The 10,777-nt window shown below is 53.3% G+C and overlaps 1 protein-coding gene across 4 annotated transcripts in view; it reads left to right on the forward strand.

Moving 5' to 3' along the window:
- The window catches only part of DOCK1 (dedicator of cytokinesis 1), a 458,484-nt gene extending 452,326 nt beyond the window's left edge, over positions 1-6,158 (forward strand). For 2 of the 4 annotated variants that reach the window (XM_081267092.1, XM_081267094.1), the window contains exons 51-52: positions 1,705-1,871; positions 5,142-6,158. In XM_081267092.1, the coding sequence (XP_081123218.1) occupies positions 1,705-1,871; positions 5,142-5,237 (263 nt within the window). In that variant the 3' untranslated portion in view covers positions 5,238-6,158. The remainder of the gene's footprint in view (positions 1-1,704; positions 1,872-5,141) is intronic. The other 2 variants (XM_081267093.1, XM_081267095.1) reach the window with 1 other exon arrangement.
- Positions 6,159-10,777: the final 4,619 nt, after the last annotated feature.

Below are 10,777 nucleotides of genomic sequence, written 5' to 3' on the forward strand. Positions count from 1 at the left end.
TCCTTCCTGGGGCCGCCAGGCAGGAGAGCTCTGCCCTACAGGGGGGTTGTGAGGCAGAGAACAAGTGTCCTTTGTGCCTGATTTTCTTCCTGCTAAAAGGGGAGCAGCCTTATGTCTGGAGACTGCCAGGTGCTGAGTGTCTTGTCTACATAAGCAGCTCAGTGAGCAAAGGGTGTCTGGGCATGGGATAGAGAAGGGCTCAGGGGCCGTCTCCACAGCCTTATGCTATTACTACATGATCTTTTTTGAAAAAATGGTTTTTCTTAGAACAGGCACCATTACAATGATTACAGAAGATAGTCTGGTGGTTCCCCAAAGGTTAAATGTAGCATTACCATATGACCCAGCAAGGCTAGTACGAGGTCTGCACCCCCAAAGAATTGAAAACCGGGGTCAAACAGGTATTTTAATGTGAGCATTTGTAGCAACACATTCACAGCAGTCAAAAAGTGGAACAACTCGAGTGTCCATGAGCTGATGAGCAGATGAATAAAAGGTGCTTTCGGAGAATATCTGTGCAATAGAACACTATTCAGCCATACGAGAGGCGCGGCGCTCCCACGCAGGCCGCCCCATGACAACCTGGAAGACAGTGAGCCAGTGGAATGAGTCGCCATAACGGGGCTCGGGCTCTGCTCGTGTGAGGTATCTAGGATGGCAGGCCTGTGGGGGCAGAAAGCAGAGCAGAGGTGTCCAGGTGCTGGGAGCAGGAGGTGGTCACTGCCTGACGGCTGCACCCTACTGTTAGTATGATCCACACCACTGAATTGTGCACTGAAAGATGGTCAAATCGGCAAATTTTACGTCACGGCTGTCCTACCACCATCCAACCCACAGTCACCACTCCTGAGGACAGAGCGTCTTGGAAGCCTCCTTCCTCCCTCCCCACCACAGGGCAGAGCTTCCTCATCCCCCAGGGCACCTCTTCTGAGGAAGGATCTGTCATCAGTGGAAGCACGGGAGACTTTCGAGTCACACATCAGAGTTTCACTTTCTCTCCTTGATGTGAAAGAAAATGAATCGCCTCCAAGAGGCTACGAGGAGTTGAGGAGGTTCCTGCCTCGATGACCCAATGGAGAGGCCTTCTTTCCCATGACTTTATCCATCGACTGTCCTCTCTACTGACGTAAAGCAGCAGCCCCAGTGACCGTGACCCCTGACACCTTCGTGTCCCAGGGTGGGGGTTGTCCTGGTGAAAGTGGAAAGTGGGTGGAGGCTGTGTGTGTGGCTTTACTTGAGGGAGCTCTTCAGGCAGTGGGGGCCGGCTGGGGACGGAGCCCTGGCTCTGCAGGCAGTGAGAGCAGGCTGGGGACATGGCCCTGGGTCTGCAGGCAGTGAGAGCAGGCTGGGGACATGGCCCTGGGTCTGCAGGCAGTGAGAGCAGGCTGGGGACATGGCCCTGGCAGGGCTTGAAACACCACAGTCCTAGGCAGTGCCCGTGACACCCACCGTGCAGATGCTTCCAAAGTAAAGGGGCCCCAGCAGGGGAGGGGAGGGACCCTGTTGACCTGTGTTTTCACAACAGATGCCTCACTTTAAGCTCTGGTTTTAAACTTGCTGTCTCCTCTCTAGAATATTCCACCAGAAGGGAATTCCAACTTTGTGTTCTCTACCCCTCCCTGCCCTGTGCTCTGCTGACACAGAGACCCAGGAGCAGCCCTGCGAGCTATCAGCTCATCAGGGTGTCTGTCTCGTTCTCATCAGATCCCGCTCTCCTAGGTCTGGAGCTGAACGGCATGACCGGGGTGGATGTGGCTGACGTCCCGCCCCCTCTGCCCCTCAAGGGCAGCATGGCAGACTATGGGAATCTGATGGAAAACCAGGACCTGATGGGCTCGTCAACACCTCCGCCCCCTCCTCCACACCAGAGGGTAAGTGGGGGTCTGGGACCCAGGACTGGGTGACACCTCTCCTGGGATATCCTTCCAGAGGGCAGCAGGTTTGCTTTGGGCTAGTGGGATAAATCATATGATGGACTCAGTTTGCTTTTGTCGACGTGTTGAGGACTGTGCCAAGACCCACAGTCCTGCATCACGGTCCTGCAGAGAACCGCACAGCCAGGGCTGCACCCAGGAGGAAGAGGAAGAGGAGGAGGGACAGGCGCTCCAAACAGTCATACGGGCCACCCCTCTGCAGAGGCAATGCTGGTGAAATCTTGATTGAGGAGCAGGTTTCCTACCGAGGGGTCTATGAGCCTGGAGTTGCCATGTGGTCCCCAGGGGTGGCGCACAACCACCGTGCACCCGCCTGGCCTCAGAGGAGCTCTGTCCCTGCAGTTCCTCCTGCCATGTCACCTTCACATTGGTGGCTCCTGGGCTGCTACAGGCCCTGGCTGCTCGGAGGATCTGCAGAGGGAGCCAGCTTGACTTCACACTGGGCGCGGCTGCCCCTCACAGTGCCCCCAGCCTCGGCACCCTCTGCACCGTGACCTGGAGTGACCCAGCTGCCTCCAGACCAGCGCCCGGGACACTGTTTTGTCATCGGTCCTGTCTGAGGTGTTCCTGAGCCTGCCACTAATGCCAATCTTGGTGAAAAGTCTCAAAAAGCCATCTGCGCCAGGGCCTCTGTGCCAATTGCTGGTTCTAGGAGCATCCTTCTAGGGCCACCACACTGCACTCTGGGCTGTCATGGCTGCTGTCACGTGTCCCTCACCCCCATACTTCCGGCCAGTCCCCCCCACCGGCTGCTCAGGGCCTGGGTTCTGCAGCAGCCCACGGGGGGAGGAGGCCTGTGTGTGACTTACGCAGGAGCGGGAGAATGTCCACTGCCAGGCCCATCCCCGGGCCACGCTATTTGCAGTCTTATAAAATCAAATCAGCTCAGTCTGAAGAGTAAATGTCCCTGTTCATGTTTGTGCAGTGGGTCGTATTCTTTGCTCTTCAGCCTCCATAAAGTAATTACAGGGCTGCAGAACTCCCGCCGAGAGTTGAGGCCACAGGGTGAAGTGGCCACCGGAGGTGGCTTTTCCCTTCACAGATGTCGTGAATTCTGCATGCCTTGTCCCTTTCTCTCTTTCCTTTCCTTTTTCTGTTTTTATGGGGACTCTTTCCCTGAGCACTGCTCATCTTTCATCTTTCCTGTGCGAGAGCAGGAGAGAGGGCGTTGGCCAACAGTGTCTCTTTGATCATTCCTTTTGTATAAGAGAACTAAGTACGGGAGCATCCTCCTGGACATTGAAAGGACAGGGGACTCTCCTGAGTACCATTCACATAGGCGCTGTCCCCACAGAGATGTCACAGTGGGGAACCGGCCCTGGAGGAGGGACCAGGTTACCCTGAAGGGGGCTTTCCAGGAGGCGGGAAGGGCTCATTGCACTCTGTAAACCCGACCTTCTCTGGCACTTGTGACCACGTGTTAGCACCAAAGGAGACAAGGTCCAGGGGACCCAGCCTTGCCTGGGGGCTGTTTTCTTAATGGCTTGACAGATCACGTCTTTGTTTTCACTAACAGAAAATTAAGAACGTCTTCCCGGTCCCTACACTAGTAAACTCAAAGTTCTGAACTTCGAACCACTCCCAGGTCTGTCTTGGTTACAGATCATCTCAGGGGTCACGTTTCACTGTCGTCGTGTCTTGGGAACGTCTTTCTGAGGGTGCCCTGTGCAGTCGATCAAGTGGAGGACTGTGTGTGTGTGAGCTCTGGTCAGTCCACACAGGGCGAGGACTCAGGTTACTTGCCCGACTCTCTCTGCTCCTTGTTTCCTGTTAATGTACTTGAGTGCGAGAGCATGTTAGGTGACAGGCTGGTGGCCCGGGTGTTGTAACTGGCCACTGCCCTTCCTGGGTGCCACCTTGAGCTGTTTTAGGATGATGCTCATCGTCTGCTGTCCGGGTGATCAACTCCTCCTGTCACTCTCTTTGGTGGCCTCAGGCTTTCAGGCAACTCTGCCTCTGGCTGCTGCTGCTTTATGCTGTCATCTCTTTCACGATGGCACTTAGGACCAGTCACCTGAGCTGTCACCCTGCTCGGTGGTGAGCAGCCCAACACTCACGTGGCCGCCAGGGGCATCTCTAGCGTCGTCAGTCTGGCCTGCTCACTCCCGAGGCCTCCCAGCGTGGCTTTCCTCTGTGATCACACCGACCCGGTGGCCAGACTCCCGGGGGCCTCACCTGCTCATCCCGACCTTGGAAAGACTGTGGGTCCCTGGTTCCCGTTCCTTTCTAGGACGGCCATGTGTCACGGCTGCAGTTCTGCTCGGCTCTGCTCAGCACAGGGCGTCCTTGCAGTTACTTCTGTGTGAATCAGAGGAGCTTGGGCAGGGGGGAGAGATGCCTGGGCCACGGCTCTGCTCTTGAGAACGTCTTTTCTCACATTCTGCTAGATGCCAGCCCCTCTGTGAGCTGTGGAGACCGCTCTCACCCTGAAGTTGGGTGGGCTGTTCTGGCACCTCGTCCAGCCCGCTCTGCGGAGGGTGGGCTCCCACGCCCTGACCTGCTCACGTCTCCATTCACTCCTTCACTCCTCGCTGGTTCACGCTGACCCAGGCCTGCGGAGACTCACTGGTCAGGTGTCTGTGAGGGGCAAGAGGCTCCCACGCACCATGGGGCAGAACTGCCTTAGTCTGTCACACCGCTGACGCTCGTTAGGACGGGTGTTTTTCTGTCAGCTCTACAATCATGAGTTCAAGTTCTTTCTATGAATCTGAGGCCATCTGTGGCCTGTGGGCCAGTCCAACTGGCCACCTGGTTTTGTAAACAAAGTTTTGTGGCCCTTCCCTCACATACGGCCCCTGGCTGCTTTCTGCCCTCAGCAAAGACCATGGAGCCCACAGAGCTAGAGGTGTTGAGTTTCTGGCCCTTTCCAGGAGCAGCCTGTGACCCTGGCTCTCAGCCCAGGCAGGAGGGTGTTCCCTGGAGAGCATCACCAAGGACACAGAGCACCTGCTAGGTGAAAAGCATGGATGACCCCGTCGTCCATGCCAGCCAACATGGTGGAGGTGCTGCTGCTCGGGCCCTGCAGGCTTGGTGAAAAGTGCTTGGCTTGGGTGTCGTGGTCCTACTAGCCCTGTGCCAGGCAGGAGGGAGCCCCATCACGCAAGAGCCAGTGCAGGGCAAGCCCCCCCACTGTGCCGTGAGCCCACATGGAGACGGGAACTTTCTGTGGGAACATCAGTCATGTGACTTCTTCCTCCTGTTTTCTAGCATCTGCCACCTCCGCTGCCCAGCAAAACCCCCCCGCCTCCCCCGCCCAAGACGACCCGCAAGCAGACGTCGGTGGACTCGGGGATTGTGCAGTGAGAGCCGCAAGGCGTCCGTCTGTCCTCCCCTCCTCGCCTCTGTCTGCTGTTTACCTCACCGGCCAGCCGTGTCTCCTCTTCAATGCCGTGGCTTTTCCTTCAAAGGAGTTGATGCTACCATGCAGCCAGTGGCCCTTAGTGTCATGGTGGTGACGGGGACAGGACATCCACCGAGTGTATCACAGCTGGGCCCCGAGTGTGGCGCCATGGACAGAGCCTCAGTCTGCCCGAGCGTCCTTTCTTTTTGTGCCAAATGACTTGGGTCAGCAGGAGCTCGGCTGATCCCAGGGTGGGAGACAGCGCCCTGAGCAGGGGCGCGGTGCTGTGTGCAAGGATCCCGATCCTCTGAGGCTCCGCCCCGCTCTTGCTCGCAGGCTGTGTGGCCAGCCCCTCCTGGCTGTACTGTGTCACTGTGCCCTGGTTGACTCCACCCTCCACCTACTTTAGGCAACTCAGTTCAGCCTTTCCAGGGCAGTTCCTGATTTCTCTTGGTATAATTTAAAATAGGATATTTCTCAGCTACTGAACAGTTACTAATTTATGGGGCAGAAATGACATTAAGAATACTGGATCAAATATGAATATAGCAAAATTGAATTTCCACTCTTTTGTGAAAAAGAATGCGTTTGCCACGAAAGACGGTCTCCGTGGAATGGATTACTTGCATCCTGGTTCTGTACAGAAGTTTGTATATACAATGGTTCCTAGGACTTGTTTTAATTTTTGCGGTCCTTCTGTTGATTGTAATAGACATCTGCAAAGGATTCTCAGTACGTGTTTTTAATTCCTAACTTCTGGAAATAAAAAAAAAAAACACGCGCAAAGATTCAATTTTGTTTTTCAGAGCTCCAAAGTCCTGAAAATGTTGGTGGACAATGATTTTTTAAGGACTAACTTTGTATAACCTAATATTTTATTCTATCATCTATATTTTTTTATTCACCATGATCATGATACTCTTCTAGTAGGCTTCAAAGTTAATCATTGGCAATGAAAAATAAAATGTTATTTAAAAAAACTCAGTGTCTGCTGATTTTGTCTTTATCCTTTAATCTAAAATACAAATGTGGCTGTCTCTGTTCTAGTGTCTCAAAGATGAACTCGTGTGTCTTGATCGCCTCTGATTTGGAGCCCGCTAGAGAGCTCGGGTCCCTCTGTGTCTGTGTCCTGGCCGACAGGAGCAGGCACTGGGAAGCCGTCCTCCCCCTTCCTGGCCTCTGCCTACATCCTTGGGCTCCTTCAATCCTCCTCTGCTGCTGCAGATCCGAGAGAGGGCTTCGTTCCCGGCGGGGTGCCATTTAACTTGGGAGGCCTGGGTACTTGGAGCTTTCTCTAGGCCCTCAAGGCTGGATCGTAGGTGGCAGGAAACAAAGAGGACAAGGGCCCCACTGCGCCTCTTTCCAAACACAGGTCGTCCAGGAGAATGTGCTGCTGCGGACGCCTGTGAACATGCCAGTCTTTTCTTCATGAGTCCGAGCTCTTTCTCCAAGACAGATGCCCGTCATCTGGTGTAGACACACTGCATATCATGCACCATCCGGGACAGTGACATGGGCACACCCACCCGGGACAGTGCGAGTCCAGCCCTGGCTGTGGGCCATTTGAGGGGAGCCCTATAGGCATCGCAGTGGAATGGCACCGGGTGCCGATCTCCCTGTCCCCAACCCAGAAGAGCCTCACACCACAACCCAGCTGCCACCTGCCACGGCCCCCTTGCAGGCTCCCCACACAGGTCTCCAGATCTGGGAAGTGCACAGAGAACAGGAGAGAGTTGGGGGTGCCGGGAGGCAGCCAGCACGCTGCACAGGCTTTCCAATGTCAGTGGTAGAAGTGCTGGTGTGTGCCCAGCGTCTCCAGGTCCAGGCCCTCTGGGGTGAGGTTCAGGGCTGGACTCTGAGGAGCTGTGTTGTTCTTCTTTTTTTTAAATGTTTTATTTTTTAGTTTTCGGCGGACACAACATCTTTGTTGGTATGTGGTGCTGAGGATCAAACCTGGGCTGCATGCATGCCAGGCGAGCGCGCCACCGCTTAAGCCACATCCCCAGCCCGGAGCTGTGTTCTTGATCTGATTTTCACAATTGCCTTTCTAGGCCCTTCTGAGAACCTATTTCCCCCTAATCATTCCCCACAGTGAAATTTTAATAGCACAAATATACTATATGTTTATGTAGCTTTGTATATTTTTGTTTTTATGTTAAAAAATAAGACATTTTTGTCCTCTAAGAACAAATTTTCACCCTTTGGGGGTGATATTGCCTATAGAGCATACATGCTCCAGAACAGGAAGGTGAATTCCTGCACTGGCCAAGACAGCTTCCTGGAGAAGAAGGACCTCTACCTCAAGACCACAGGGTCAGCTCCTGCCGACCTCCCAGCTGGCCTGCCCTACAAACTCTGAAACCGCCAGCCCCGCCAGAGCATAGACTTATTCATTAAAATCAGTCTATTTTTGCTTTGGTTGCCAGGAAGCTCAAAAGGCAAATTCAATTGTCGCACAATTTGGCCTTCCCGAATGTGGACTGGCTTATTTAAAAATCCACCTTTACTTCACCCAGCTTAATATGTGCTCTCTTCACACCTTTATTCAAAGTGGGCCGTCTACAAGTTATATTTAGCAAACAGAAAAAAATTTTTTTTTTTTATATTTAAAACCACCCTCGGTGCTTGAAGATTGCTTCCTGGTTTTTAAAGAAACTATTTTAAAATCAATTTTAAGATCATCCTTTCATGTAAAGACTTGATCTGTTTAATCCGTACAGATCTCATCGTCGCCTCCTCTACCTGCCTTCATGGGGTCAAACCTCGTGTCTCATGTTCGTGGAGGTCTTTTTTGGTTAGATGGACTTTCGGTTTTCTTTGTAGTTCTATCTCTGATTACTTTTTAATACTGTACTGACTTTTTAAAGTCTTCTTGGGAACTTTTGCTACTTTTTTAGCAACATGCTTTCTCAGAAAATCATCTACAGTCTCGTTGACGGCTCAGAAAAGCAGGGACCCGCAGGGTCAGTTATCCTCCCCATCCTGCTGATGTCGGTACGCAGTTTGTTCCTCATCCCCATGAAGAAGCTGCTGCTCCTCCCAGGCCCTGTGACAGCTTCAGTGTCCCAAGCTCCAGAGGGAAGTGGGGACTCCTGGATGTTTGATACCAGGCGTGGCTCATTTTGATAATTCCAAGGAGTTATTTTTAGAGTTGTGGTGTAGTCTGCATCCGTCTGGCAATGGATGAAACACCCAGGTGAGGGATCAGAACATAGGTGTTGCTGTGAGGATGTTTGTGGATGTGGTTAGTGTCTGTAATAAGTGACTAAAGAGACCACCCTTGATACCGGAGGTGGGCCTCATCCAATCAGTGGAAGTCTTAAGAGCAAGACAGCTTCCTGGAGAAGAAGGACCTGTACCTCAAGACCACAGGGTCAGCTCCTGCTGACCTCCCAGCTGGCCTGCCCTACAAACTCTGAAACCGCCAGCCCCGCCAGAGCATGAGCCATTCATTAAAATCAGTCTCTCTCTCTCTTTCTCTACACACACACACACACACACACACACACACACACACACCACAGCAAACCTTTAGTAAGGTGGCATTTTTGAAGGAAGGGGTACCTTCAGAGTAGAGGCACCTGGGGTAGGGTCCCATACGTAGAGCCGCCCACTGAGCCCCTCAGCCTCTGCCCTCATGAATTCCTGCACTGGCCAATGACAGTACCAACTGCCACATGGTCAGACACCAGCTGCTCATGTTGTCATTGCTCCCTGGGACTGGAAGGTCCAAGACAGCCTCTGCCTGGGTCTGACACCACAGCCGTTCTCTCTCCCTCTCTCTCCATTCTCCCTGTCACTCTGTCTCTCCCCGCCTCTCTCTGTCCTCCACTGTCACTGTCCCACTCTCCAGGGCTGTCTCATCCCTAGAAAGTGAAATATTGCACATTTTCCTTATTAAATTCTGAACCTTCATTTTCTTTGTGAGGTTGAGGCTGTGACCTTCTCATGGGAGCCAGACGTGGCGTGGATGCCCTCCTCTAGGCCCACCTGGTGGCTCTCCACTGTCCCTCTGCAAGGCCTTAGGGCTGGGCATTTGGTGGTGCACTTCTCATCCTCCTGGCTGTGGGAGCTGTCACTCTGGGCTGCACCTGGTGGCTGGCACTGTACTCCTGGTCTTCTGTCCGTAGCTCTGAAGACCCCAGGGCATGTCACGGGGTCCTCCAGCAGTCATGCTGTCCCCACTGCCACCAGGAGGGGACTCCATGTCTTCGCCAGTCTCATAGCCTTGTTGGCACCTGGCCTTACTCTGTCACTACTAATTAATTCTTATTTTTAACACTGGCAAGTGGTAAATTCAATCCATCCTTTGGCTTCTAAATATCATTCTCCAAGGAAGTAAATCTGGCATGTTGGAGAAACAGCTGGGAATTCAAGACAGCCTAGAACATTCTGAGCCAGGATGAAAGGACATGCTCAAGAACTGATGCAGCCAGCAAGTAGCCGCTGCAGGGGACTAGTTACATTGGGGACAATCCCAACGTCACAGTAAATAACAATAGCAACAGGTTGACTCAAGTAAGAATTTTCCCAGGGTCCATATTGATATAAGTCAACAAATAACTAACTGCAAGTTGGAGGAGGCACAGGATATCTTCAAAATCTTAAGACATCTTCTCCCCAAATATCTATTAATTAATAAGGGAAAACCACTAATTTAACAGGGGAAAGGCTGGCAGGCTCCACCCTCTTCAAAAAATAGAAGAGAACAGCATCACAAGGCGACAGAGTAAAGTGCATGGCCCCCCATTCCATGCACTAAGACCCGAAGTCCCTGCCGATGCAGAGAATCAGAACCACGTCACCAGGAAGCACCACAAGACTCGAAGGGAGGGCCCCGCCCCTCGTGGTTCCACTGCTATGAAGGGTCCAGAGGCGGAGCCCAGAGCAGGGAAGAGGCTGTTGGGGTGAGTTGTCTTTCTAGAACCCTGGGAGAAACTCTGAGAGGAGAGGTGGTCGGCGCCAACCCTACTTGGCTCTGAATCCACTTGCAAGGCGAGGGCTGAGTTGCTGAGTGGCAGCTCCGTAGGCCGTCGCAGAAACACTTGCCTAAGTCTTCAACGGTGCCGGCCACTGGGTGTCTTTCCAGACTGGAGACACGTGACAAGCAACTGTGACCCGTGCTTCGGAACGGGGTCATTTGCTACTTTGGACTCTCCCGGGACACTTGGCACCACCTCCTGGGCATTGGGAGTCTGGGCATTGGGTGACAGGGATGCATCCCTGTTAATTTCTTGGTGTCCGTGGCTGTCCTGGGGCCATGTTGGAAGTCCTCCTAGTTGAGTAAACACTGAACCGCGGCCATCACGGGCAGCTGCTTTCAATGATGCAGGGGAAACGCCCTGCACTGTGCTGTCCCAGAATGCCATCCACACAGGCTGAGACGGCTTCTCCCCAGACTTCCACAGGAGTCTGCTGCCCCGCCACAAGGTGGGCTTCCTGAGGGTGACCCGAGTGCAGTGTCCCCTGAACAGGAGATGAAGGGCTGCCCCTGGCACTTCTC

Source organism: Spermophilus citellus (assembly GCF_964194105.1).
Source record: "Spermophilus citellus genome assembly, chromosome: 15".
NCBI classification, from domain to species: domain Eukaryota; kingdom Metazoa; phylum Chordata; class Mammalia; order Rodentia; family Sciuridae; genus Spermophilus; species Spermophilus citellus.